This window comes from Pipistrellus hanaki, assembly GCF_964339955.1.
Source record: "Pipistrellus hanaki genome assembly, chromosome: 10".
NCBI lineage: Eukaryota > Metazoa > Chordata > Mammalia > Chiroptera > Vespertilionidae > Pipistrellus > Pipistrellus hanaki.
The window spans coordinates 554,358-581,627 of record NC_140512.1 but is presented as its reverse complement, the minus strand read 5'-3'; the positions used below and the strand labels follow the sequence as shown (position 1 = coordinate 581,627).

The 27,270-nt window shown below is 71.6% G+C and overlaps 1 protein-coding gene across 1 annotated transcript in view; it reads left to right on the top strand.

The window, feature by feature from the left end:
- TNS3 (tensin 3) overlaps positions 1-26,952 on the top strand; it is an 88,028-nt gene extending 61,076 nt beyond the window's left edge. The window contains 17 exon segments of the mRNA XM_084897703.1: positions 349-1,554; positions 4,300-4,439; positions 4,593-4,710; positions 4,794-4,856; positions 12,853-12,961; positions 13,055-13,476; positions 13,479-13,607; positions 14,554-14,580; positions 14,583-14,639; positions 16,725-16,856; positions 17,991-18,086; positions 18,437-18,514; positions 18,929-19,006; positions 24,457-24,625; positions 25,023-25,091; positions 25,161-25,187; positions 25,685-26,952. Coding sequence (XP_084753829.1) covers positions 349-1,554; positions 4,300-4,439; positions 4,593-4,710; positions 4,794-4,856; positions 12,853-12,961; positions 13,055-13,476; positions 13,479-13,607; positions 14,554-14,580; positions 14,583-14,639; positions 16,725-16,856; positions 17,991-18,086; positions 18,437-18,514; positions 18,929-19,006; positions 24,457-24,625; positions 25,023-25,091; positions 25,161-25,187; positions 25,685-25,829 — 3,065 coding nt within the window. The 3' untranslated portion in view covers positions 25,830-26,952.
- The last annotated feature ends 318 nt before the right edge of the window (positions 26,953-27,270 follow it).

The following is a 27,270-nucleotide window of genomic DNA, read 5'->3' as shown; positions in this document are numbered from 1 at the left end:
GGCTCAGTGGTTAGCGTTTGGAAGGAGTGCCTGTAACACATCTATGAGCATACACCTGAGCACACATGTGTGAGCCCACACCTGGCCACATGCCTATGAGCCCACACCTGGCCACACGCCTGTGAGCACATGCCTGTGAGCCCACACCTGGCCACACGCCTGTGAGCACACGGGTGAGCACACACCTGGCCACACGCCTGTGAGCCCACACCTGGGCTGCTTCCGTGGCTTTCGGGGCAGAGCCGGGCCTGGTCCTGTGGGCTGTCCGTTGGGAGCGGGCCTGTCTGGACAGATGCCCACCCCATTCCCAGGCCCGCCCCTGACTGACCGCCTCTCCTCCTCCTCCAGTGCTGCACACGCAGGGCCCCGTGGACGGCAGCCTGTACGCCACGGTGCGGAGGAAGAGCGCCCCGGAGCCCGCCGGCCCCGCCGGCAGCCCCGACCACAGCGACCACGCCCTGTCGGTGAGCAGCGACTCGGGCCACTCCACGGCCTCGGCGCGGACCGACCGGACCGAGGAGCCCCCGGCCCCGGGCCCGCGGGGGCTGAGCCCCCAGGAGAAGGCCGAGCTGGACCGGCTGCTCAGCGGCTTCGGCCTGGAGGACCCCAGCACCCCCCTCCCGGACATGACTGATGCCGGCGGCAAGGTCAGCGGGACGCGCCACGTGGTGCCGGCCCAGGTCCACGTGAACGGGGACACCACGCCCAAGGACCGGGAGACCGACATCCTGGACGACGAGGTGCCCGCCCACGACCTGCACAGCGCGGGCAGCGTGGGCACCCTGTCCTCCTCCGAGGGGCACCCGTCGGCCGCCCTGGGCCCCTTCGCCGGCCGCCAGAGCAGCCACAACTCGCTGCTGTTGGACGGGCTAGGCAGCAGCGCCGGGGAGGACCCGCAGGGCGCCCAGGGCGCGGACCTGGGCCTGGGCGGGGAGCCCCTGTGCGGGCGGGAGGCGTTCGGCGGCTGCGAGCCCCAGCAGCCGCGGCCCGAGCTCCGGGCGCCCCGTGCGCTGGCCCAGGCGCAGGCCTACGAGCCGGGTGGCTACTCCACGCAGACCTGGGTGCGCCAGCAGCAGATGGTGGCCACCCACCAGTACAGCTTCGCGCCCGCGGGGGAGGCCCGGCTGGTCGCCCGCGGCACGGCGGACAGCGCCCGCGCGGCACAGGCCCCGCCGGGGCTCCCGGCCGCCCCCGCCCGGGGGGCCGGCAGCAGAGTGGCCATGGGCTCCGGACCTCACCCCCCCGACACCCAGCGGCCCGCCCCCGGCAAAGCCCGGCTCCCGGGCGTCGGCGTGGTGAACGGGACCGGCCCGGAGCCCAGCCCGGACCCCACCCCCGGCTCCCCCACCCTGGACATCGACCATTCCATCGAGCAGCTCAACAGGCTGATCCTGGAGCTGGACCCCACCTTCGAGCCCCTCCCCACCCACTTGAACAAGCTGGGCAGCCTGGCCAGCAGCCCCTCGGCCCCCGGCGGTGTGGGGGGCGGGCCCCGGGCCAGCGGCCGCCTGCAGGACCGCGGAGAGGACGCCGGCAGGGCCCCCGGGCCGCAAGGTGAGCCGAGCCTCCCGGCGCACCCCCGTCGTGCTGGGCAGGCAGCGAGGAGGGAGCGGTGGAGGCGGCAGCTGGCCCTGGGCCGGGGCAGGGCGGCCCCTGTGCTGCCCCAGGCGCAGGGGGCTGAGCGCCGGGCAGGTCCTGCCAGTGGGTGGGGGCGTGCGGAGGGACGATGGGGAGAGGCAGGTTCCGGAGGGCAGGCTGAGATGGCGGGACCCAGGACGGGAGCTCCAGGGCCCAGCACAGGACAGGCAGCCGGTGGGGACGCTGCAGCCGAGGGCCCTGCCCGAGGAGCCGGCCTGCAGGGCCCATAGCCGAGATGCAGGGGAAGGAGCAGCCCGGCCGTCCTGCCCAGCCAGACTGGGAAGGCCGGGTGACCACAGTGGCAGGCAGTGACCTGCAGTGTGGACGGGAGGGGGTCAGGCTGGGGACCACCAGTGGCTTCAGCTTCGTAGGTTTTCCCGAGGAGGGAGCGCGTCCTGTGACTCCTGGCTCTCGTGAGGAAGGGCCGAGCGGGCGGGATGCTGCTCCTCGGAGGGTGCTGAGATGGTGTGGGAAGCACACCCTCAGTTCCCGGGACTGTTCCTTTAAAGATCTTTAACGTCCTCACTGGCTTCCGAGAGAGGAAGGGAGAGAACGTGGACCAACCAGAGCCCAGAGCCCGGAGCCCAGCCCGGGCGTGTGCAGGCATCGAACCCGCGCCGTGGACGTGGGGGGGGTGTTCCCACCACGGAGCCACCGGCCGGGGCGTGGCTGCAGCTCTGCCTGGAGAGCGTCTCCTGTCCTCTGTGTAACGTGACTCAGGGACGGGGAGGAGGCCCTGACCGCCGCCCAGACCCCCGTCCCCCGCGGCGGGCCTCGCCTTCCGTTCAGCAGCAGGATGTCCTCCCAGTGCCCGCCTCCGGCAGGAAGCCGGCCGGCAGGGGTGTCCTGCGCTCAGGGCAGTCACGTCAGCAGGTTCCTATCAGCAAACAGACACAAAGTCAGACCTCTGTGACACTGGGAAATGACCTTGACCTCCTGGCAGGAAGGCTGTGCACCGCTGACCCCGAGCCACAAATGGCCCAAGCACAGGCCTGGCTCTTGGCCTCAGGCAGGCAGAGCGGGCAGCGGGCAGAGCGGGCAGCGGGCGGGCAGAGCGGACAGAAGGGCAGCGGGCGGGCAGAGCGGGCAGGCAGAGCGGGCAGCGGGCAGAGTGGGCAGTGGGCGGGCAGAGTGGGCAGAAGGGCAGCGGGCGGGCAGAGCGAGCAGTGGGCAGCAGGTGGGCAGTGGGCAGGCAGAGCGGGCAGAGCGGGTGGGCAGAGCGGGCAGTGAGCGGGCAGAGCGGGCAGCGGGTGGGCAGAGCGGGCAGGCAGAGCGGGTGGGCAGAGCGGGCAGTGGGCGGGCAGAGCGGGCAGCGGGCGGGAAGAGCGGGCAGGCAGAGCGGGCAGCGGGCAGCAGGTGGGCAGTGGGCAGGCAGAGCGGGCAGAGCGGGCAGAAGGGCAGGCAGAGCGGGCAGCAGGCAGGCAGAGCGGTCAGCGGGCGGGCAGAGCGGGCAGAAGGGCAGGCAGAGCGGGCAGCAGGCGGGCAGAGCGGGCAGAGCGGGCAGCGGGCCGGCAGAGCGGACAGAAGGGCAGCGGGCGGACAGAGCGGGCAGCGGGCAGGCAGAGCGGGCAGCAGGCGGTTCCGGTCCCCACTAGCACCGTGCTCCCCCTCCTCTCATCGGGCGGCTCGGGCTCCGCCTGCTCAGGCGGCGTGTTCCGTGTGTGACCGCGTGGCGTGTGGTGTCGCTCAGAGCTGATGGGCTGCTGAGCCGGGTGTTCGGACGCCTGCTTTCAGCGCCTGGCGCCAGGCGGAGGTGCTCGGCCCAGGAGCCCGCCATGTGAGCGGCTGAGGACGGCCTGGGGGGGCGCTGTGCCCGGGGCACCCTCGGCCTGCACAGAGGACCCCTGGGCCCGGGACAACTACTCACCTCAGTGGGTGGAGGTCAGAGGTCAGGCCAGAACACGGCTCCGGCTTCTGTGCCACCGCACACTTGGAGGGTTCTAGAAACTCCCTCGCATCCCTGCGTGAGAGCCCAGAGGTGGCCCCGAAGGTGGGCCGGGGCCGAGCCGCCTGTGACGCTGAGGGCCGTGTGAGAGCAGGTCACACGGGGGGGGGGACAAAGGAGGTTCAGGTGCAGGAGGAGCAGCCCCAGCCTGTCCACGGCTCCCAGCGGGTCCCTGTGCGCCGCCGTCTGCCCTCGGGGACAGCTCACAGGGGAGCCGGGCAGGAGCGTGGCCAGGCCTCCCTCAGACTGCTCCCGACCCCACCGGCACCTCCGTGCTCCCGGGAGAGGCTGTTCTCGTACCCTGACCCCCCCCCCCCGTGCCCGGCCCTCAACCCCCTCCCTGTGCCCGGCCCTGCCCCCCCCCCCGTGCCCGGCCCTGCCCCCCCCGTGCCCGGCCCTCCCCCCCCCGTGCCCGGCCCTGCCCCCCCCCCCGTGCCCGGCCCTGCCCCCCCCCGTGCCCAGCCCTCCCCCCCCTCCGTGCCCGGCCCCCCCCCCCGTGCCCGGCCCTCCCCCCCTGTGCCCGACCCTGACCCTCCCCCCCTGGGCCCGGCCCTGGGACTCGCACCGTCCCTGGGTCAGCGTTCCCTCTCCGTGTTTCCTGGCCCCTCCTGTGTGCAGCGGCGTTCCAGGCCCTCCTGGTGCCGCCGGGAGGTGGCCGGAGGCCATGTCTCTGAGAAGCGTGCAGCGGCCCCTGTGACGCAGCGTCTCTCGCACAGGCTCCCCGGGGGACGAGCTGCTGCGCAGAAGGTTCCGGAAGCCGAGCCTCGGGCAGTACGACAACCACATGGGAGGGCCGGCCTTCCCCCAGTGCGGGTGGGGGACCCCACCGTTCCTGTCGCCAGCCGATGCCAAGGAGGTACGCCCTCTGCAGCCCCCTGCAGGGCCTCCCCGCCCACCCGTCTCCGCTCCCTCTGCCCCTGACCCCGGGTGGGGCTGTGGGTGGGGAGCAGCCCTGTCCCCGTCCCCGCCCTCAGGCCCTGACCAGGCGGCCCGGCCGTGTCCCTTTCAGGTGGGGACCCCCGACGAGGGGGCGGCCGACGGCAGGGCCTTCTCTCCGAGCAGGACCGGCGGCGGCTGCGGGTCGCCCACCCCGGCGTTTCCCCTGTCTCCCCCGCCAACACCCTATGGTGAGGACGCGGGGAGGGCGCCCGGTCCCGCCCGCCTCCGGGGCCCGCCTCCGGGGACGGCCGCTCACCCCCGTCTCTTCCAGTGACCTCGCCCCCGCACCTCCCCGCGCCGGGCAGCGCCAGCGGCCTGTGCCGAGCGGCTCACGGTAAGGCCCGGGAGGGGAGGGCGCCCGGCCTGCCGCCGGTGCGGCTGTGTCTGAGGGAGCACGGGGAAGGTCAGGGGCCTGGGCAGCGAACGGCAGGGGCACGGGGAGAGGAAACCGGACCCTGTAGGCGGGAGGCCCCGCGCTCCTGCGGTGGGTGAGGCGGCCTCGCTGGCCTCGTGCCCCTGCTGCCCGGCCCCTCGTGTCCCCGACGCCGGGCACTGCCCTCGAGCGCCGGGCACGGCAGCCGCCGGGCGGGACAGCTTCCGGAGCGTTCCGCGCCGGCCGTCCTGGTTCTGGCCCGCGGGCGGGAGGGTGGGGACCAGACAGGGTGGCTGCGTGGGCGCCCGCTCCCGTCCTCCCTGCGGCCTGCTGGGCGTCTGGACGGGCAGGACGCCGTGCTGGCCGCGGCCGCGGGGCCGTGCAGGGTGCGGTGAGCTGAGCCAGACCCTCCGAGCGCCGGCCGCCTCGCTGAGCCCGGGTCGGAGCGGCGGCGGCCGGTCTCCCGGCGGCTGGGGGTGTGCGGGCGCCCTGGCCGTGGAGCCGGGGTGCTTCCCTCCGGGGTGCCCGCCGGCGCCCCTGCGGCTTCCGTTTCTTCCCAGGCCGAGCCGGGCCTGGCGGACCCGGAGGGCGGTGCGGTCCTCACGCCCACGCCCTGCGGGACTCGTGGGGAGCGCTGGGGTGACAGCTGAGGAGGGTCAGCCCTCTGAGTCGCTGAGGGCCCTGGGGGACATTGGGGTGTTCACCCTGGAACCTGGGGGCCCCAAACGAGGTGTCCGTTGCCAGAGGGGCCCTGGCCGAGCCTCCTGTTTGGGTTAGATCCTGCCATGTTTCAGTTCCCGTAGACTTACCATGACACGTGTGTGTACCATGTGCGTACCGTGTGTGTGCGTGTTGGTGTGGTCACGGCTGTTTCTGCATGAGGAAAAGGCCACGTGAAAAGTTAGCTTTGTTTTCCGATGGGTCAGCCGGTGGTGAGGGACGGGGACGGGCGCCTGACCCCCGGAGGGAGGCCATGGTCCCGCCCGAGGCCAGCATGTGCACGTGTCCGTGTGACCCGTGGCCCGTGGCCACGCAGTCTCGGAGACTCCGTGTGACGTGCCCCAGAGCACACCCACCCCTCGCCCCGCGCCGCTGCCCAGCCTGGGAGCGCCGTCTGTCTGCCCGTCCGTCCCAGCCCTTCCTGGGCCTGGCACTGGGCCGCCTTCCCCTGCAGGAGCGAGGGGCGTGGGAAAGCCGGGCCGCTCGCTGAGCCTGCATTTCCGACAGCCCCCGCCCGAGACAGGAAACAACAAGCAGAGGAAGTGCCTCACCGGAGGGTCCGGGCCTTCCTGCGGTGCCGGAGTGGCCGGGGTGCCCGGCGGGGGCGAGGGGCGGGGCCCATCCCGCACGTGTGGGAGGCGGTGCCCGCGGGCAGGGACGTCTGGCCGTGTCCGGGAGGACGAGAGCGGGCGGTGTCCGCGCTGGGTGGGGTGTTGGTGGGGCTGTGCCCGACCCGTGAGGCAGGCGAGGCGAGGCAAGGCGAGGGGAGGGGTGGGTGCCACTCTGTGTGGGGCTCGGGGTAAACCCGGGAATGCTTCCATCCCCAAGGCCGCCCACACGCAGAGCCCTCTGCTCCAGGGACTTGTTCCTGCAGCTTCCAGGCACAGGAACGGAGCACGTGCTGCCTGAGGGGACAGTGTCCCACGTCCTGTGACAAGGGGGTCATTTGAAATGGGTTTTGACGAATGTGTAGGAGTTCTTCACCAGCTGGTGTGTGGGGTTGACCTTTCAGATAGAGGGCAGAGAAGAGGGAGAAAGGGCCAGAGTGTGCGCAGCCTGCTGGCGGGAGGGGCCCAGCAGGTGAGTCCGCAGATGGCTCTGGGCGGGGAGTCCACCTGGTCAGGAAGGGCCTGCGGGCTGGGCAGGGCACGGGCTGGTGGAAGGCCCCAGCACTCAGGCAGGCGGCGGGCGGGCAGGGCGGGCCTCGGGGCGACGCCCCCACCTAGGGGCAGGGGCAGGGGCAGGGGCACGGGCACGGCTGACCGGCCATTCTGGTGCCTGCCAGAGGGTTCTCCGCTGTGAGCATGGGGCCAGGGAACCAGGTCCCATTGGCGAGGGGGCTCCCGAGGGGCAGGTCCTGGGGGAGACCCCCGGGTGGCGCTGGCGGACTGAAGGGAAGAGGCAGAGCAGAGGGTTTCCCTGCGGGGGGTTTACGAGATGAAAGGGAGGAGAAGGAAGCTGGAAGGACTCCAGAGGAAGCGACCACAGAGCTGAGCGGGCGGAGCCACTGTGCCGGACCCGACTGACCGCCAGGCCCGCCCACCCCACCCCAGGCCCCCCTCACCACACACACACACACACACACACACACACACACACTCACTCCGCCCAGCACACACACACACACACACACACACACACTCCGCCCAGCACACACACACACACACACTCCGCCCAGGCCAGGGCTCAGGGCGTCTGTGAATGGGCCTCCCGGGCGGTGGCCCAGCTCCCCCGGGGCCGGATCAGAGTGGCTCTGCCCAGTGGGTGTGGGAGCCGCTGGCCACACAGGGCCTGGGGGACCGGCCCCAGGCCCTTCCCTGGACAGACTGCGCCTGCCCAGCACCAGGTGAGCTCAGCCCAACCAGCAGCTCCTGCCACTGGGTCTGTCCTCCCCGCCCCTCTCCCTCCTCCCTCCCCCTCCCGGGCTGAAAGCTGACCTGGGGGAGGGGCGGGGTGGGACCAGGTGGCTGTGGGGTCTGCGGCCAGGGGGCGGGGGCGGGACTGGAGTGGGGGGAGGGGGAGGCACGCTGGGGTCCCTGAGGCTGTCCCCCTGCCCCGGGCAGCTCAGAGACGGCTTTGTCTGAGCAGCTCCTGCCTCCGAGAGCCTGGCTCACAGATGTGGGCTGGCCGCCCTGCTTCGCAGCAGCACATTCTTTTGCTGAAACTGAGAAACGCAGAAAAATGGAAAAAATGTGCCTGCCGCATCCGTCCGGGGCGCACAGACAGGGCCACGGCTGTCCGCGCCGCCCTCCGCCTCGCAGGGGTGGTCTGGGCCGTCCGCTCCCCCTCTGACCCCACCCGGTGAGCCAGCGCTGGACAGGGTGGCCGAGTGGCCGCCGGCGGGATGGGTTTTGCGGAAGGAAGGGGACGAGTGATGAGGAAGGAGGGAACCCCACGGCACTGCCTGTGGAGACGCCGTCAGGGGTCACCGTCTCGTACTCCCGCCAGCGTCCGGTCCCCTCGGGCCCGGGGGTCCCTCTGGCTCCAGTGGACCCGTCTGTTCGCTTTCCTGTCGTTTGGGCTCCATCACCCCCCCAACCCCACCCCAGCCCCGTGTGGTTTCCCGGATCCCCCGCAGCGAGCTGTCTGCTCAGGACGGAGCGGCTCCCACACAGGGAGCAGGGGCTGTGTGTGCGAGGGAGGGGCCGCGCCCCTGTGCTGGTGGAGCGGGCAGCCCACGTGGGCGTGTGGCAGTGAGCCGTGCCCACGGGAGGTGAAGCTGGGCTGGACACAGTGCAGACCGGAGGGACCTGTGGTGTGGTCCGTGTTCCAGGGGGACTCAGGGTTCCCGGGGGGTCAGGGGGTCCCGGGGGGTCAGGGGGTCCCGGGGGGTCAGGGAGGGGCCCGGGGGGTCAGGGAGGGGTCCTGGGGGGTCAGGGGGGTCAGGGAGGGGCCCGGGGGGTCAGGGAGGGGCCCGGGGGGTCAGGGAGGTTCCAGGGGTCAGGGAGGGGCCCGGGGGGTCAGGGAGGTCCCGGGGGGTCAGGGAGGGGCCCGGGGGGTCAGGGGGTCCCGGGGGGTCAGGGAGGGGCCCGGGGGGACACTGCCACTGTGGGGTCGAGGCCTCAGAGCAGCAGCCTCCCTTCGCTGCTGGGCCATTTCTGGGCGCAGGCCTGGGTGTGGGGGCTGTGGGCGGGTCGTCCTGGGGACACGGGGCCTCCCCTCGGTGTCTGCTCATCTTTTTAAAAGATTTTCTCTGGGTTACGTTTTTAGGGAGAGAGGAAGGGAGAGGGAGAGAGAAACATCACTGACGAGAGAGAATTGTGGATCGGCTGCCTCTAGGGATCAGCCTGCAACCCGGGCAGATGCCCTGCCGGGAATTGAACCTGTGCCCTCCCGGTTCATAGGCGATGCTCAGCCACGGAGCCGCCGGCCGGCCGGGCTGCCTGTCGCCGCCGGCTCCGTGGCGGACGGCCGCCGGGGGTCACGGCGCAGCTGCGGGCGGAGGCGCCAGGTGTCCCTCCCCCAGGGTCCCCCGGGCCGCACACCCTTGGGGAAGCTCTGCCGTGTGCGGCCCGGGCCTGGGGGGCCGTCTCCCCAGGGCAGCCGGTGCCCGCTTCCGGGGAGGGGAGGGGAGGGGAGGGGAGGGTTTGCAGACGGAAGGCATTCGGTGCGCCGCGCGGGCGGGGCACAGCTGCCGGCGTGGATGAGGCTCTGGTGGACGTGGTGGCGGCCGCCCACGGGAGTGCTCCTGGGAGTGCTCCCCAGGGGAGGGGAGGCCTCGGGAGCAGAGGGTCTGAGCCAGGTTTCCCCAGCCCCAGGGGCGCCCCGCCCCTCGGCATCTCCAGGCCCGGCTCTGGGTGCCCCCCATTCTCAGCCCGGGTGCTCTGGGCGCCCTCAGCACCCCCAGCTCCACGTGGCCCATCCTCGCCCAGGCCCCTCGGCACCCGGCCCAGCGGCTCCAGAGCCGGAGGGAGGAGCATGGCCCTCGGAGCTGCAGGCGCCGGCCGGCCGGCTCCGGGTTGCCGGGGGATGTCGGCCCCTCGGACCCGCTCGGCCGGTCCTCCTGCGGTGGATGTTGCCGGGAGACCGCCGCGAGGGAAGGGAGCTCCCGGGCGCCTGCGGGTCAGCCTGAGCCAGGAGGCGCCCTCCGGCCCGCGGGCGGGCGGGCGGGCGTTCTCTCCGGTGCCGCCGCGGGGCCTGGGTGGAGGGTCGCTCCCGGACAGGGACCCCGAGTCCTGTGGGCGGCACCCCGCCCGTTGGGGGAGTGGGCTCCCGGAGGCTTCTAGAAGAGCTTTCCGGACTCACAGAAAACGGCGTCTCGCCGTGGAGACACGTGTGTGTGAGTGTGTGTGGGTGTGTGGGGGTGTGGGGGGTGTGTGTGAGTGTGTGGGGGGGTGGTTGTGTGTGTGTGCGTGTGTGAGTGTGTGTGGGTGTGTGGGGGTGTGGGGGGGTGTGTGTGAGTGTGTGGGGGGGTGGTGTGTGTGTGTGCGTGTGTGAGTGTGTGGGTGCGTGTGTGTGTGGGTGTGTGTGTGGGGTGTGTGTGTGGGTGTGTGTGGGGGGGTGTGTGTGGGTGTGGGTGTGGGGGGGTATGTGTGGGGTGTGTGTGTGTGTGTGTGTGTGTGTGGTCCTGCGGGCTGGGGAAGAGGAGGCGGAGACCAGGAAGGTGTGGTGACCGCGGCCGCTCGGAGCCATGAGGCCGTGAGGCCGGAGACGCGGGCGTGGGTTTTCTCCAGAAAAGCACGCGATGGCGCTGGCCTCCTCCTCGGCCTTCACCTCCTCGGCCTCCGCCGGCTCGGCCTCCGCCGGCCCGCCCCCTCCCGGCTGGTGAAGGGCCCCTTGTTCACAGACAATTAACAGAAGGATTGCAGGAGGAGGGCCGGTTAGGAACTCCGCCAGGACTCCCGCACAAAGGCTGCTTTTAAAACCCCTTCCCGGTGCTGGCAGAGGAGGGCTGCTTCTCCGGAATGTTCCGTGTGAGCCGCGTGGTCCCTGGGCCGCGGACGTCCAGAGCAGCAGCGAGAAGCAGGGAGCGGGGAGACGCGGGTCGCCCTGACGGGGGAGGAGGGCAGGAGGAGAGCTCCGAGCTGAGCAGACCCTCCACGGCCGTCCAGGCGACCGAAGGTCCCAGAGGCCAAGGCTGTGCCTGGTCTGGGAATGTGGGGAGTCAAGGCCAGGATCCCGGATCGGAGCCCCTCCGCCCAGAGCCCGGGCACCGGAGGGCAGCGGGAGGGGGATGGGCTCTCCTATGACCAACCGCAGGGCCTGTGCGCCCAGGGCCGGTGCAGGGCCCGGGCACCATGGGGGACGGAGATGCTAGCAGATGGGGAGGGGAGGAGGGCGGGCGGGAGGGAGGGGGGAAGGAGGGGAGGGGAGGAGAGAGGGAGGGAGGGAGGAGGGCGAGGGAGGAGGGGAGGAGGGAGGGAGGAAAGCAGGGGAGGAGGGGGAGGAAGGAGGGAGGGGAGGAGGGCGGGAGGGAGGGAGGAAAGCAGGGGAGGAGGGGGAGGGGAGGAGGGCAAGAAAGGAAGGAGGGGGGAGGGGGAGAAAGTGCTCGCTCGCAGTTTGTCGCGGATGTGCTGTTGTTGGGGTCCCAGGCGGAGGCGGGCAGGTGCCGTCTGGACCTCCGTTAAGGACCCCGTTCTCACCGAAGGTCACGCAGGAGCTTGGTGGCCATTTGTGGTCGCAGTGATTGTCAGTGAGCGACGTTTAGGCCTCCGTGAGCACTTTGGCGGGAACACGGGACACGGGAACGGCGATGCTGTTTTTCATAAACGGCACATGCCCGCCTCTCCTTGTGAGCCTGACTGCTGTGCCCAGCTCCGGGTCTTGGGGTAAACCTGATGTCGGGGTCTCCCCCCCGCCCCCCCCGCCCCCCCCCCCCCGTCTTCACCACAGGGCTGTTCCCTCCTCGTGTCCCGGCTCCTCTTCCTGTTCACTCGCACGCGATGTAAACAGTGGACGGCAGGAGCCGCACCATCCGGCCCAGCCCGCCTCCGCTGCCGGACTAAAATAGCCTCCGAGGTCCTGACCCCACGCTGGCCTCTGGTCAGGAAGTGCAGGAGGGGGAGCCGGGCTCAGAGAGGGCGCCCGGACCCCATCCGGGGTGCGGAGAGGGCGCCCGGTCCCCCGCCAGGCCACCCATTGGCGCCGGGAACCAGGAAGCGGCAGGTCAGAGTCCCAGCACCGAGGACCCGGAGGCAGGCGCCCTGGTGCGGCAGGGAGGGCGGTGCGGCAGGACCGGCCGCTTTGCCGGCGATGGGGGCCTAAGGAAGTCTGTCCCGGGGCCGCACCAGGAGGCTGTGGCACCGCCGGGCCCGGTGGGCAGTCTCCCTGAGGCTCGCCCACAGAACCGGGGTCTGTCCGTCCGCCTCCGGCCCTGAGAGTGCCCGGCCCAGGCTCCCAGTGTGGCTCCTCGGCAGCTTGCCCCCTGGGTGCCGTGCTGGGCTCTGCCTCGGCCGGCAGTCAGTGCCTGGCAGGGAGACAGTGCGTCGAGGGCCCTCATCTCTGCAGCCCTTGGCTCCAAGCTCTGAGCCCGTTTTATCTCCCAGAACCGTGGGCTGCCATGGCCCGGCCGTGGCCTCCATTCCACACGCTCCCAAGTGGGGAAGTCTAGGCTGGAGACCGGCTGTGGTGTCGACGGCTCCGTGGCTTCTCTGTCCGTTCCTCACAGCCCAGTCTGGGGCAGAAAGCAGCCGCCCGTGGTCTCCGTGGCGGTGTGTGGGCCATGGTGGTCTGTCCCATTCGGGGAGCGTCGGACAGGCTCGGTCTTAAACCTCCCAGACCCGTGGCCTGGAGGCCTGTGCTGGCCCTGCCATAGCCCCGGTGGAGGAGCTTCTCATCAGTGGATGTGGGAGGTTCTGTGGGACCGTGGGACGTGTGGTGTCCGTGGGACGTGTGGGATCGTGGGACGTGTGAGATCATGGGATGTGTGGGGTCCATGGGACATGTGAGCTCCGTGGGACGTGTGAGATTGTGGGACGTGTGAGATCGTGGGACATGTGAGATCGTGGGACATGTGAGCTCCGTGGGACGTGTGAGATCGTGGAACGTGTGGGCTGGGTGTCCCACAGCAGCTGTTGAAGGCTCTCGGCCTCTCCCCTGCATGATGGGAGTGATTGGGCAGCTGCACCCTGGGGCGAGGACACGTGGGCCACACTGCCCAGGCGGGAAGTGACCTGGTGGCCAGCGGGGGACGTGGCTGTGTGCCTCCCGGCTCCACGCTCCGGGCTGAGTGCTGTGTGGGGCCCGGCCGGGGACCTGCTCCCTGCAGACAGACAGTCACACACCGCCCTGTCCGCAGAGGCCCTCGCCTGCTCCGTGGGGATGTCCGAGAGCCCCGTGGGACCCAGAGCCGCCGGGCCGCCCTTCCCGCGGGCCATCGCCGCCTGCACCGCCGCCGGGAGGGACAGGTCAGCGGGCCACCGGGCCAGGTGGGAGGGGGCCGGGCCCACCTCTGAGTCCTGCTCTCCCTGCGTCTGCTCTGACCTTTGCCTCCTCAACAGCCCCCTGTCTGCCGAGCACCCGTGGGTGGACACCGGCCCCAGGCCCACGCCCGCCCCGCCCGGGAGCAGCAGGCCCCCCCGAAGCCTGCTGGGCCCCAGCGAGCTCCCGGGCCCCGGCCCCGGGCGGCCCCTCCTCCCGCCCGCCGGGCTCCCCCTCCGCGGCCACGCGCTGGCCGAGCCCCCCGAGGCGCTGGACCCCGCCAGCAGCCCCGCCTTCCTGGGCTCCGGCGCAGCCCCTGGGGGAGGCGGCCTGCCCCCTGCCCAGGCCCCGGGCGCCCTGCGGGCAGCTGCGGCCACTGCGGACAATGGCTTCCTGCCCCCCTTCCTCCCGGGGGGGCACGGCCACGGCCACGGCCACAGCCCCCTGACCGGGCAGCCGCCGCTCCCCGAGAAGAAGCGGGCCTCGGAGGGCGACCACTCCCTCGCTCCATCTCCCCGACCTCCAGCGGCTTCTCCAGCCCCCACAGCGGGAGCACCATGAGCATCCCCTTCCCCAGCGTGCTCCCCGACTTCTCCGACTTCTCCAAGCCCCCTGAGGCGGCTCCAGCTCCGGGTACGTGGTCCCTCCGGGGGCGGCCTCGGGGAGCGGGCCTCTGTGCCGGGCTGGCTACTCCCGCCTCCCCCCTCCTCCCCGCTCCGCCCCGCGGTCCGGGAGCCCCCCCCTCCTCCCCCCTCGGCCCCGCGGGTCCGGGAGCCCCCCCGCCCCCGCTGCCTCCCCTCCTCTCCCCTCGGCCCCGCGGGTGCCGGGAGCCCCCTCCTCCCCCCTCGGCCCGCGGGTCCGGGAGCCCCCCCCCCCCCCCGCTGCCTCCCCTCCTCTCCCCTCGGCCCCGCGGGTGCCGGGAGCCCCCTCCTCCCCCCCGGCTCCCCTCCTCCCCGCTCCGCCCCTCGGGTCCGGGAGCCCCCGCAGGGAGAGGCAGCGGGCCCACGGGGGCTCCCTTCCCTCGGAGCCAGGGGCCTTGAGGAATGCTTTGGTTTTGAATTCAATGAGTTCATGTCAAGTTCATCTTTTTACATTCCAAGGTCTTGGTCCCGGAAGCACAACTGGCCTTGCTTTGTCCCATCTGTCTGTCTGTCCGTCTTCTTTCTAAATGAAGAAAACTCCATTCTTTTTTAAGAGGCGTACATATAGGGGTTTATGGATTTCAGGGAGGAAGGCGGGAAAGAGAGAGAGAAACATCAGTGATGGGAGGATCATGGATCAGCTGGCCTCCCTGCACGCCCCTCACTGGGGATTGAACCCACAACCCGGGGCCTGTGCCCTGGCCGGGATTCCAACCGTGACCTCCTGGTTCCTAGGTCAACACTCGGCCCCTGAGCCACGTGGGCCGGGTGAGCCCGTCTGTTGGAGGACGTGTTGGGTGCTCCCAGAGGCGGGCCTCCGTGTCTCACCCCGTGTTACACAGCCCTCCTCACACCCCGTCCCCCAGGGGAGGCCCCTGCCGCCTGGGAGGTGAGCCCTGGTGACACGCGCTCCCAGCCACCATCTAATCCGTTTGCAGACAACCCGGGTGAGAAGCAGGTGACGGTGAGCTTGTGCAGGACACCTCCAAGTTCTGGTACAAGGCGGACATCTCCAGGGAGCAAGGTGCGTGCCGCTCGGTCAGCGTGGGGCGGGCCGGGGAGGGGCCAGGCGGGAGGGAGGGCTGGCGGCTCCAGGGTGGATGGGAGAAGCTGGGTCCGGGAGGGAGCTCACCGGTCCCTCTCTAGACGGCTGTAAGGAGGCCACGTCCCAGGCGGCCCAGCGGGGGCCGCCCCGGCAGAGCGTGTGGCCGCTGCCTTTAGGGTCGGAGCCACGGGGACTTCAGAAGAGGGGAGGGCCGCAGCCTGCGGAGCCAGTGGCCTGTGACGGGTCGTGCGCCCCGGGTGCCTCTGAGCTGAGCAGAGAGCTCGGAGGGAGCGGCCGCAGGAGCGCGATGGGACACAGCTGTCCCGGCTGCTGGGCCCCCGCCCGGCTGCCCGAGGGCCTGTGGGGGCCTGGGACGGACACTGGCGTCACCGTGTCCCTGCCTGCCCCTCCCCGTCTGCTCTTTGCCCGAGAGGCCCCCGGGGCTGGGATTTGTGTGACTGTATGCCTGAACCCCCTGGCTTTCTCCTCTCTCTATAAACACTAAACCCTGGGGAGGAGATCCTGGTTGTTACCAGAGGGACCTGGGCTGGGTCTGGCACGTCTCCCTGCGGGTGCTGTCCCCGGCACGCCCCTCCTCCCTCAGAGGCCCGGCCAGGCCGCGGGGAGGGTTTGGGGAGCAGTGAGGCAGGATGCCCACGTCTCCGGGAAAGACGACCTGGTGTGCCAGCTCCGCTGTCGGCCATGTTGGCTGGTGGTCCTCGGAGGGCTCTGGGCCAGGCTGGCGCGCCATCCCCGGGCCTCCTGGAGTTTGTATCAACACCAAGGCCTGTGCACGGGGGCGGGGGTCCCCTCAGCCCAGCCTGCACCCCTCTCAGTCTCCGCCTCGGGATGGCCGACTGCTGCTATCAGGCCTAAACCAGCAGTCTGACATCCCTCTCACAGTCCTGGACCGCTGGCTCCTAACCACTCACCTGCCTGCCTGCCTGGTCACCCCTAACTGCCCCCCCCCGCCAGCCTGATCACCCCTAACTGCCCCCCCTGCCAGCCTGATCACCCCTAACTGCCCCCCCTGCCAGCCTGATCACCCCTAACTGCCCCCCTGCCAACCTGATCACCCCTAACTGCCCCCCCTGCCAGCCTGATCACCCCTAACTGCCCCCCTGCCAACCTGATCACCCCTAACTGCCCCCCCTGCCAGCCTGATCACCCCTAACTGCCCCCCCTGCCAGCCTGATCACCCCTAACTGCCCCCCTGCCAACCTGATTACCCCTAACTGCCCCCCCCGCCAGCCTGATCACCCCTAACTGCCCCCCTGCCAACCTGATCACCCCTAACTGCCCCCCTGCCAACCTGATTACCCCTAACTGCCACCCCTGCCAGCCTGATTACCCCTAACTGCCCCCCACTGCTGGCCAGGTTGCCCCCAACAACCCCCCACTGGCCTAGTCGTCCCTCACTGCCCCCCCCTGCCAGCCTGATTACCCCTAATTGCCCCCCCTGCTGGCCTGGTCACCTCTTACTGCCTCCCCTGCCAGCCTGGATGTTCCCAACTGCCACCCCTGCTGGCCTGGTTGCCCCCAACAGCCCCCCACCGGCCTAGTCATCCCTCACTGCCCCCCCTGCCAGTCTAATCTCCCCTAATTGCCCCCCCTGCCGGCCTGGTCACCTCTTACTGCCTCCCCTGCCAGCCTGGATGTTCCCAACTGCCCCCCCTGCTGGCCTGGTTGCCCCAGCAGCCTGCTGTTCAATCATTTGGTCGTTCCCTCACTAAACCCCTTGCCAGCCTGGTTGTAGGCAGCCATCTTGTGAGGGTGTGAGGGTCAATTTGCATGTTGCCTCTTTATTAGATAGGATTGAACACTGAGTAGCACTTCAGGGCGGGCCCCTATGTGGGTGCAAACCTTTCCTTCTGTGGGAAGCTGCCCCCTTTCCCCAGCTGTGTCCCCAGGATGTGGGCTGGGCCCTGGCTGCCAGGTGGGGTCTGTGACCCAGAGGGAGGGGCCTCCAGTAGGACCGCATTGGCCCCGCCCCCGGCCCCGGTGGCAGGGGGCGAACAGGGCCTCCGCGGGCGCCCGTGGCCGCTGACCCCCGCCCTCCCGCAGCCATCGCCATGCTGAGGGACAAGGAGCCCGGCTCCTTCGTCGTGCGGGACAGCCACTCCTTCCGCGGCGCCTACGGCCTGGCCATGAAGGTGGCCACGCCCCCGCCCTCCGTCCTGCAGCTGCACAAGAAAGGTGGGTGCCGGCCGCCTGGCCCCGCCCGCCCGACGGTGTCTCAGGGTCTTCTGTCCGTCCGTCTGCGGTGCGCTCTGCTCACACGTCCTCGTTCAAAAGGAGCTCAGTCATTTGTGTTTTATTCCTTACTGTTTGACGGGCGGCCCTCCCCGCTGCCCCAGGTCCCCGCCGGCCGGGGCTCCCTCCGTCCCGGTGCCGCACCGTTCCCATGTAAGAGGCACACTGTGCGCAGTGCTGCCCCAGGCACCCTCTCCTCACGGCACCGCCTCCTGCTCAGGGGACCGAGATGGCGCCTCCGTCTGCCTGGCCTGTGGGTGTGCCAGAGCGGCCTCTCCAGCAGCTCCGCCCTCTGACCACTGTCCTCCCTCTGACCCCGCCTCCTCCCTCTGACCCCTGTCCTCCCTCTGACCACCGCCTCCTCTTTCTGACCCCGCCTCCTCCTTCTGACCGCTGTCCTCCCTCTGACTGGTGTCCTCCCTCTGACCCGTCCTCCCTCTGACCCGCCTCCTCCCTCTGACCCCGCCTCCTCCCTCTGACCCCTGTCCTCCCTCTGACCCTGCCTCCTCTTTCTGACCCCGCCTCCTCCTTCTGACCGCTGTCCTCCCTCTGACCGCTGTCCTCCCTCTGACCCCGCTTCCTCCCTCTGACCCCTGCCCTCCCTCTGACCACCGCCTCCTCTTTCTGACCCCGCCTCCTCCCTCTGACCCCTGTCCTCCCTCTGACCACCACCTCCTCTTTCTGACCCCGCCTCCTCCTTCTGACCGCTGTCCTCCCTCTGACTGGTGTCCTCCCTCTGACCCGTCCTCCCTCTGACCCGCCTCCTCCCTCTGACCCCGCCTCCTCCCTCTGACCCCTGTCCTCCCTCTGACCCCTGTCCTCCCTCTGACCCTGCCTCCTCCCTCTGACCCCTGTCCTCCCTCTGACCACCGCCTCCTCTTTCTGACCCCGACTCCTCCCTCTGACCCCTGTCCTCCCTCTGACCACCGCCTCCTCTTTCTGACCCCGCCTCCTCCCTCTGACCACTATCCTCCCTCTGACCACTGTCCTCCCTCTGACTGCTGTCCTCCCTCTGACCGCCGCCCTCCCACCCTCCCGTTCGGTCTCTAACTGTCTCCCTTTCTGTAACCTCCGCAGCTGGGGACTTGGCCAACGAGCTGGTCCGGCACTTCCTGGTCGAGTGCACCCCGAAGGGCGTGCGGCTCAAGGGCTGCTCCAACGAGCCCTACTTCGGTGAGTGGGGGCTCCCTCCCGTGAGCGTCTCCGAGGCCCCCCTCCTCCCGAGAGAACGGGTGGGGACGCTCAGCAATGCAGAGCCGGGGCCGGAGCCGCGGGGCAGGGGGATGAGCCTCCCGTGCCGGCGGCCGGCCCCCAGGCGTGAGGCCCTGAGCGCCAGCGAGGCCCTCAGACGGGTTTTCTTACCAAGCGGGGAGGGCGCGTGTCTGCCACGAATCGCCGCCCCACACCCACGCCCTCCGTCTGCTGACGTTTTGCACAAAGTCCCTCCAGGGGCAGCGTGGCGGCGGCAGGCCCTCCTGGGCCTCTCGGGCTCGCTAACCGTGACCTTGTCCGGCCGCCCGCAGGGAGCCTGACGGCCCTGGTGTGCCAGCACTCCATCACGCCCCTGGCGCTGCCCTGCAAGCTGCTCATCCCCGACCGAGGTACGGGGCGGGGGCTGCTCTGCCGATCTGACACAGCGACGGGCACGAGCTCATTCCTTCAGTGGTGCGCGGTGGGTGGCTGCGCCGGTGGCTGGTCAGCCTCTGGGAGGAACGGCCGGGCCGGACCACAGGCAGGGCTGTGTGTGCCATCGCCGCGCAGCAAACCGGTCTCTGCTGGGCCGCAGGACGCCCGTCCTCACTGGAAGTGCTGTGGGTGGAGGTGGAGTCACTGCTGTGGACACTCTGAGACCAGGGTCAGGAAGCCCCTGTGGCCGGTCCCCCGCTCTCCTCCGCGGGTGGCGGGCTCGGCCGGGCGGCTTTGCTGGGAGGAACTCGGACCGCCCAGCAGGCCGCGTCAGGTCTCCTCGGCAGCCGGCTCAGCGTCTCGGCGTCATGGCCTCCCCCTTCCCGCAGACCCGCTGGAGGAAGTGACGGACAGCCCGGCCCAGACGGCGGCCAGCTCTGCGGCCGAGCTGCTGAAGCAGGGCGCAGGTGGGCCCCCCCCCGGGGGGCAGTGGCGGGACGTGGGGTCCCCTCTGGTGTCTGGGTCTCCTCTCCTCTGGATGCCAACAGTTCCTTCCACGTGGCTCCATGGCCGGAAATGTGCCTGGGACTCTGCCGTGGCCCAGTTCAGGGATCGGTGCCACGCCCTGGGCCCAGTTCCGTGGGATACGTGCCACGCCCCGGGCCCAGTTCCGTGGGACCAGTGCCACGCCCCGGGCCCAGTTCCGTGGGACCAGTGCCACGCCCCGGGCCCAGTTCCGTGGGACCAGTGCCACGCCCCGGGCCCAGTTCCGTGGGACCAGTGCCACGCCCCGGGCCCAGTTCCGTGGGACCAGTGCCACGCCCCGGGCCCAGTTCCGTGGGACCAGTGCCACGCCCCGGGCCCAGTTCCGTGGGACCAGTGCCACGCCCCGGGCCCAGTTCCGTGGGATCAGTTCCACGCCCTGGGCCCAGTTCCGTGGGATACGTGCCACGCCCCGGGCCCAGTTCCGTGGGACCAGTGCCACGCCCCGGGCCCAGTTCCGTGGGATCAGTGCCACGCCCGGGCCCAGTTCCGTGGGACCAGTGCCACACCCCGGGCCCAGTTCCGTGGGACCAGTGCCACACCCCGGGCCCAGTTCCGTGGGATCAGTGCCACGCCCCGGGCCCAGTTCCGTAGGATCAGTGCCACGCCCCGGGCCCAGTTCCGTGGGACCAGTGCCACGCCCCGGGCCCAGTTCCGTGGGACCAGTGCCACGCCCGGGCCCAGTTCCGTGGGACCAGTGCCACGCCCCGGGCCCAGTTCCGTGGGATCAGTGCCACGCCCCGGGCCCAGTTCCGTGGGATCAGTGCCACGCCCCGGGCCCAGTTCCGTGGGATCAGTGCCACGCCCCGGGCCCAGTTCCGTGGGACCAGTGCCACGCCCCGGGCCCAGTTCCGTGGGATCAGTGCCACGCCCCGGGCCCAGTTCCGTGGGATCAGTGCCACGCCCCGGGCCCAGTTCCGTGGGGTACGTGCCACACCCCGGGCCCAGTTCCGTGGGGTACGTGCCACGTCTGTGCTGAGTCTGGGGGAAACGTCGTGAGACAGGATGGGGGACCTGCCCTTCTGGACTCGTTTCCCACGTGTCCCCCTACAACGCCGTGTGGCCGATGTCCCCGCCGCCGGCTGCCTCGTGGGCACGGTGTCCTCGGTCCCCCCGATGCGGGGCTCGTCTGACCCCGTAAATGTGCCCCCTCGGCGCCGCCCGCTGACACGGCTTTGTAAGGCGCCGACCTGGGCCAGGCTGCCGCGGCGAGCTCCAGGCGCTCCCAAACCGCCGTCCGTGCGTCTGCGCCCACACGCTGCCCCCGGCACCACCTCACTCGGAGCTCCAGCCGGGCCGTGATGGTGCCTGCCCCCCCACACACACACACACACCCCGAGGTTCCTTCACTCCGGGTGGTCAGCCCTGTCCAGCCCCCGGACGCCGGGCACACACAGCCAGTGTGTCTTCTCCATCGGCCCGGGGTGCGTGTGTCCGGCCTGGGGCGCGTGTGTCCGGCCTGGGGCGTGTGTGTCCGGCCCGGGGCGTGTGTGTCCGGCCCGGGGCGTGTGTGTCCGGCCCGGGACCCGTGTGTCTGGCCTGGGACCCGTGTGTCTGGCCTGGGACCCGTGTGTCTGGCCTGGGACCCGTGTGTCTGGCCTGGGACCCGTGTGTCTGGCCCGGGGCGTGTGTGTCTGGCCCGGGGTGCGTGTGTCCGGCCTGGGGCGCGTGTGTCCGGCCTGGGGCGCATGTGTCCGGCCTGGGACCCGTGTGTCTGGCCTGGGACCCGTGTGTCTGGCCTGGGACCCGTGTGTCTGGCCTGGGACCCGTGTGTCTGGCCTGGGACCCGTGTGTCTGGCCTGGGGCGTGTGTGTCTGGCCCGGGGTGCGTGTGTCCGGCCTGGGACCCGTGTGTCCGGCCTGGGACCCGTGTGTCCGGCCTGGGACCCGTGTGTCTGGCCTGGGACCCGTGTGTCTGGCCCGAGGCGTGTGTGTCCGGCCCGGGGCGTGTGTGTCCGGCCCGGGACCCGTGTGTCTGGCCTGGGACCCGTGTGTCTGGCCTGGGACCCGTGTGTCTGGCCTGGGACCCGTGTGTCTGGCCTGGGGCGTGTGTGTCTGGCCCGGGGTGCGTGTGTCCGGCCTGGGACCCGTGTGTCCGGCCTGGGACCCGTGTGTCCGGCCTGGGACCCGTGTGTCTGGCCTGGGACCCGTGTGTCTGGCCCGAGGCGTGTGTGTCCGGCCCGGGGCGTGTGTGTCCGGCCTGGGGCGCGTGTGTCTGGCCTGGGGCGCGTGTGTCCGGCCTGGGGTGTGTGTGTCCGGCCCGGGGTGCGTGTGTCTGGCCTGGGGTGTGTGTGTCCGGCCCGGGGTGCGTGTGTCTGGCCCGGGGCGCGTGTGTCCGGCCTGGGGCGCGTGTGTCCGGCCTGGGGCGTGTGTGTCCGGCCCGGGGCGTGTGTGTCCGGCCCGGGGCGTGTGTGTCCGGCCCGGGACCCGTGTGTCTGGCCTGGGACCCGTGTGTCTGGCCTGGGACCCGTGTGTCTGGCCTGGGACCCGTGTGTCTGGCCCGGGGCGTGTGTGTCCGGCCCGGGGCGCGTGTGTCCGGCCTGGGGCGCGTGTGTCCGGCCTGGGACCCGTGTGTCCGGCCTGGGACCCGTGTGTCCGGCCTGGGACCCGTGTGTCTGGCCTGGGGCGCGTGTGTCCGGCCTGGGGCGCGTGTGTCCGGCCTGGGGCGCGTGTGTCCGGCCTGGGGCGTGTGTGTCCGGCCTGGGGCGCGTGTGTCCGGCCTGGGGCGCGTGTGTCTGGCCTGGGGTGCGTGTGTCTGGCCTGGGGCGCGTGTGTCCGGCCTGGGGCGCGTGTGTCCGGCCTGGGGCGCGTGTGTCCGGCCCGGGGCACGTGTGTCTGGCCCGGGGTGTGTGTGTCCGGCCCGGGGCGTGTGTGTCTGGCCTGGGGCGCGTGTGTCCGGCCCGGGGTGCGTGTGTCTGGCCCGGGGCGCGTGTGTCCCGTGTGTCCGGCCCGGGGCGTGTGTGTCTGGCCCGGGGTGCGTGTGTCCGGCCTGGGACCCGTGTGTCCGGCCTGGGACCCGTGTGTCCGGCCTGGGACCCGTGTGTCTGGCCTGGGACCCGTGTGTCTGGCCCGAGGCGTGTGTGTCCGGCCCGGGGCGTGTGTGTCCGGCCCGGGACCCGTGTGTCTGGCCTGGGACCCGTGTGTCTGGCCTGGGACCCGTGTGTCTGGCCTGGGACCCGTGTGTCTGGCCTGGGGCGTGTGTGTCTGGCCCGGGGTGCGTGTGTCCGGCCTGGGACCCGTGTGTCCGGCCTGGGACCCGTGTGTCCGGCCTGGGACCCGTGTGTCTGGCCTGAGACCCGTGTGTCTGGCCCGAGGCGTGTGTGTCCGGCCCGGGGCGTGTGTGTCTGGCCTGGGGTGTGTGTGTCCGGCCCGGGGTGCGTGTGTCTGGCCCGGGGCGCGTGTGTCCGGCCTGGGGCGCGTGTGTCCGGCCTGGGGCGTGTGTGTCCGGCCTGGGGCGTGTGTGTCCGGCCCGGGGCGTGTGTGTCCGGCCCGGGACCCGTGTGTCTGGCCTGGGACCCGTGTGTCTGGCCTGGGACCCGTGTGTCTGGCCTGGGACCCGTGTGTCTGGCCCGGGGCGTGTGTGTCCGGCCCGGGGTGCGTGTGTCCGGCCTGGGGCGCGTGTGTCCGGCCTGGGACCCGTGTGTCCGGCCTGGGACCCGTGTGTCCGGCCTGGGACCCGTGTGTCTGGCCTGGGGCGCGTGTGTCCGGCCTGGGGCGCGTGTGTCCGGCCTGGGGCGCGTGTGTCCGGCCTGGGGCGCGTGTGTCCGGCCTGGGGCGCGTGTGTCCGGCCTGGGGCGCGTGTGTCTGGCCTGGGGTGCGTGTGTCCGGCCTGGGGCGCGTGTGTCCGGCCTGGGGCGCGTGTGTCCGGCCCGGGGTGTGTGTGTCCGGCCCGGGGCGTGTGTGTCTGGCCTGGGGCGCGTGTGTCTGGCCCGGGGTGTGTGTGTCTGGCCCGGGGCGCGTGTGTCTGGCCCGGGGCGCGTGTGTCTGGCCCGGGGTGTGTGTGTCCGGCCTGGGGCGCGTGTGTCCATCCCGGGGTGCGTGTGTCTGGCCCGGGGCGCGTGTGTCCCGTGTGTCCGGCCCGGGGCGCGTGTGTCTGGCCCGGGGTGCGTGTGTCTGGCCCGGGGCGTGTGTGTCCGGCCCGGGGCGTGTGTGTCTGGCCCGGGGCGCGTGTGTCCAGCCTGGGGCGCGTGTGTCTGGCCCGGGGCGCGTGTGTCCGGCCTGGGGCACGTGTGTCTGGCCCGGGGTGTGTGTGTCCGGCCCGGGGCGTGTGTGTCTGGCCTGGGGCGCGTGTGTCTGGCCCGGGGTGTGTGTGTCCGGCCCGGGGCGTGTGTGTCCGGCCCGGGGCGTGTGTGTCTGGCCCGGGGTGCGTGTGTCTGGCCTGGGGCGCGTGTGTCCGGCCTGGGGCGCGTGTGTCCGGCCCGGGGCGTGTGTGTCTGGCCCGGGCTGTGTGTGTCCGGCCTGGGGCGCGTGTGTCTGGCCTGGGGCGCGTGTGTCCGGCCTGGGGCGCGTGTGTCCGGCCTGGGGTGTGTGTGTCTTCCCGGGGCGCGTGTGTCTGGCCTGGGGCGCGTGTGTCTGGCCCGGGGTGCGTGTGTCCGGCCTGGGGCGTGTGTGTCTGGCCTGGGACCCGTGTGTCTGGCCTGGGGCGCGTGTGTCCGGCCTGGGGCGTGTGTGTCCGGCCTGGGGTGTGTGTGTCTGGCCTGGGGTGCGTGTGTCTGGCCTGGGGTGTGTGTGTCTGGCCCGGGGCGCGTGTGTCTGGCCCGGGGCGCGTGTGTCTGGCCCGGGGTGTGTGTGTTTGGCCTGGGACGCGTGTGTCTGGCCCGGGGCGCGTGTGTCTGGCCTGGGGTGTGTGTGTCTGGCCCGGGGCGCGTGTGTCTGGCCCGGGGCGCGTGTGTCTGGCCCGGGGTGTGTGTGTCCGGCCTGGGGCGCGTGTGTCCGGCCCGGGGTGTGTGTGTCTGGCCCGGGGCGCGTGTGTCCCGTGTGTCCGGCCCGGGGCGCGTGTGTCTGGCCCGGGGCGCGTGTGTCCGGCCCGGGGTGCGTGTGTCTGGCCCGGGGTGCGTGTGTCTGGCCCGGGGCGCGTGTGTCCGGCCCGGGGCGTGTGTGTCCGGCCCTGGGCGCGTGTGTCCGGCCCGGGGCGCGTGTGTCCAGCCTGGGGCGCGTGTGTCCGGCCCGGGGCGCGTGTGTCCGGCCTGGGGCGCGTGTGTCTGGCCTGGGACCCGTGTGTCTGGCCTGGGGTGCGTGTGTCTGCGTCACTCGCTCCCTGCGCCTCGGGCAGGGTGTCATCCTCCGGGGCACCCGGCTGGCCAGGGGTGGAGCCGGCCCTGAGCCCAGGGCCCGGCGACGCCATGTCCGCACTGACCCCGCCTGCCCGCCCGCAGCCTGCAACGTGTGGTACCTGAGCTCCACGGAGCTGGAGTCGCTCACGGGCCCGCAGGCCGTGCAGAAGGCGCTGAGCGCCGCGCTGGCCCAGCAGCCGCCGCCCCTGTCCACCGTCGTGCACTTCAAGGTGTCGGCCCAGGGCATCACGCTGACGGACAACCAGCGGAAGTGAGAGCCGCGGGCGGGCCGGGGGGTGGGGGGGCTCTGCTCACACGTGGGCACGTCCCTCGGCCTCCCTGGGCGTCCTGGGGCGTCCCAGGGGAGCGACCCGCCCCCTCCCCGTCCTCCCGGAGGCTGTGCGGGTGCAGAGGCTGGAGTGAAACCGAGGCCGGGACGACCCAGACGGGCAGAGGGGTCGCCGCGGTTCTCCGGAGCCTGCAGGCCGGCGCTCCGGGCCCGGCCCAGCGTGCACAGCCTGAGCGCTTACCACGTGCCAGTGCACCGCCCTCGGGGGCGGCCCTATCTGTGCCCCCAGCCCCGCCGCCCTCAGCCCCGGACCCGTGGCCGGGCTCAGTCACGCCCGGCCGCCCGGCGCTCCCTCCCTCACCCCCCCCACCCCCCGCAGGCTCTTCTTCCGGAGGCACTACCCCGCGAGCAGCGTCATCTTCTGTGCGCTGGACCCGCAGGACAGGAAGTAAGAGCGGGTGCCCTGCGGGAGGCCCGCCCAGCCGCACAGGCGCTGACGCTCTCTCTCTCACCGCAGGTGGATCGCGGACGGCCAGGAGTGCAGGTGAGCCGCCGCTCCCCTCGGAGGCCTCCGGGGTCCCGGGTCTGGGGGGCTGAGCCCCCGACTCCGGCAGCAGCTGGCCGCTCTCTGGCCGGAAATGTGCAAACCATGGGTGGCCTGGTGCCTGGGACGGCTGGACACACAAACCCCTCCTTCCTGTGAGAGGGAGAAGGGCCGGGACAGGGAGGGAGCCGGCCGGCCCAGGCTGCGATCGGAGGAGCCTCCCCCGTCCCATCCCACCCTGAGGGGCTTGAGAGTGCCGCCCGTGGGCCCCGGGAGGGACCGGCGAGGGTCAGCGTGTGGGGCGAGGACTCGCCACGGTGCTGCCTGCGGGGCCGTGCTGCCTGCGGTGACGCCGAGGGCCGGGCTCAGCTCAGGACAGCGGCCGGACTCGGGCCGGCCCGGGCGGCCCTGACCTGCTTCTCCCTCGGGCGTCACTGGGGGCAGCGGCCTCCTGCTGGGGTCCCCGGCGCGGCCGCCTGAGCCCCCTCTCCCTGCAGAGTCTTCGGGCTCGTGGCCCGGAAGCAAGGCAGCGCTACGGACAACGTGTGCCACCTGTTCGCCGAGCACGACCCTGAGCAGCCCGCCAGCGCCATCGCCAACTTCGTGTCCAAGGTCATGATCGGCTCCCCGCGGAGGGTCTGAGCCGCACGCCGGCCCCGCCGGGCCCCGTGTGACCCACACCCAGTCCTCAGCCCCGAGACCGCACCCCCCCTTCCCGAGACGGACCGCCCGCGGCCCAGCAGCTTCTGGGCGGATTGGGCTGCAGGGCGCTGCCAGCCCGGCAGCCTGCCGGTGAGGGGGGCGGGCTCGCGTGGGGTCTGTGGGAGGGGCCCCCGGGGTGCCCCCCGCCGTGGCCGAGGGCTCCCGGCCGGGTGTGCCCTCTGCACGTGGTCTCGCTCAGGAGAAGCTGGTGGCCCTGCAGGTCCTCCCTGCGGCGTCCGCCTCCTCCCTCCAAGCTCGGCCCCAGAACCAGCCGGCCGCTCGGCGAGGGGCTGGGCCGCGGGCGGTGGGCCGTGCAGCCCCCACCGAAGCACCGAACGCAAGTGCCTCCTTCCTGTGCCAAACCCGCCGGCTCTCCCGGCCCGAGGGCCGGTCCCGGAGCCGTCCGCGGTCCCTGCGGGATCGGTGCTGCCCCTGGAGGCGCCTCACACCCAGGTCTAACCAGACTGGGGCCGCCCTCCCTCCCGGACGAAGAGGGACAGGCCTGCGGGGAAGCCAGAGCCACACGGGGTGAGACGGAGCCCACGGGCGTCATGGGCCTGAGCCTCGCTCGCAGCCCCTCCTGGACGCCCAGAGGCCGGGCACCATGGATCTCACGCCGACGGCCCGGCAGCAGCGTGCCTCCCGTGGCTCCGGCGCCCGGGGCCCAGGAGCCGGGCTGGTCGGTACCACAGGCCCTCGGGGAGCCCGCCGCCAGCCGGCTCAGCCTGGGGAGGACCTGCCCGGCTCCTGGTCCCTCTGGCACCAGCGGGCACAGGGCACTGTCCTGGGGCTCCGGGCGTGTGTCCCTCAAGTGTCCCGGCCGGGTCCCCTTAACCCCCACTAACCAGTCACTGCACTCCTCAGTGTTAACCTGTAACCCTCAGGCCCGAGGGGCCTGTGGCCTCAGCCTCGAACCCTCGCGTGTCTGCCTTAGCGCCGTGGGTATCTGGGCCTCCCTCCATTATAAAGTGTATCCAGCGTGAGTGAGGCCCACGCACACGCACACGTTGTATAGCAGAGCTCTGCCTGCGTATCTATCAGAGGATAATAAACGTTAACTTCGTAACCGGCGGCGTCTGCTTCCTGAGGCCGGGGGTGGGTGTTTGCTGGCGTGAGGGGCGGGCTGTGTGTGGGTTTCCTGGGAGCGGAGTGCGGGCATCCTGACAGACTCAGGTATGAACTCATGGGTCTCTGTCCGCAGGATACATTGTTGAAATTCTTCCGGAGACTTTGAACACGTGCACGTGGGTTTTAAGAATGTGATTCCATGCCCGGCAGGAATTAAAGTGGTTGAGCATCGGCTTATGAGCCAGGAGGTCAGGGTTCAGTTCCTGGTCAGGCACAGGCCCAGGGTGGGCTGGAACCCGTGGGGGGCGGGCGG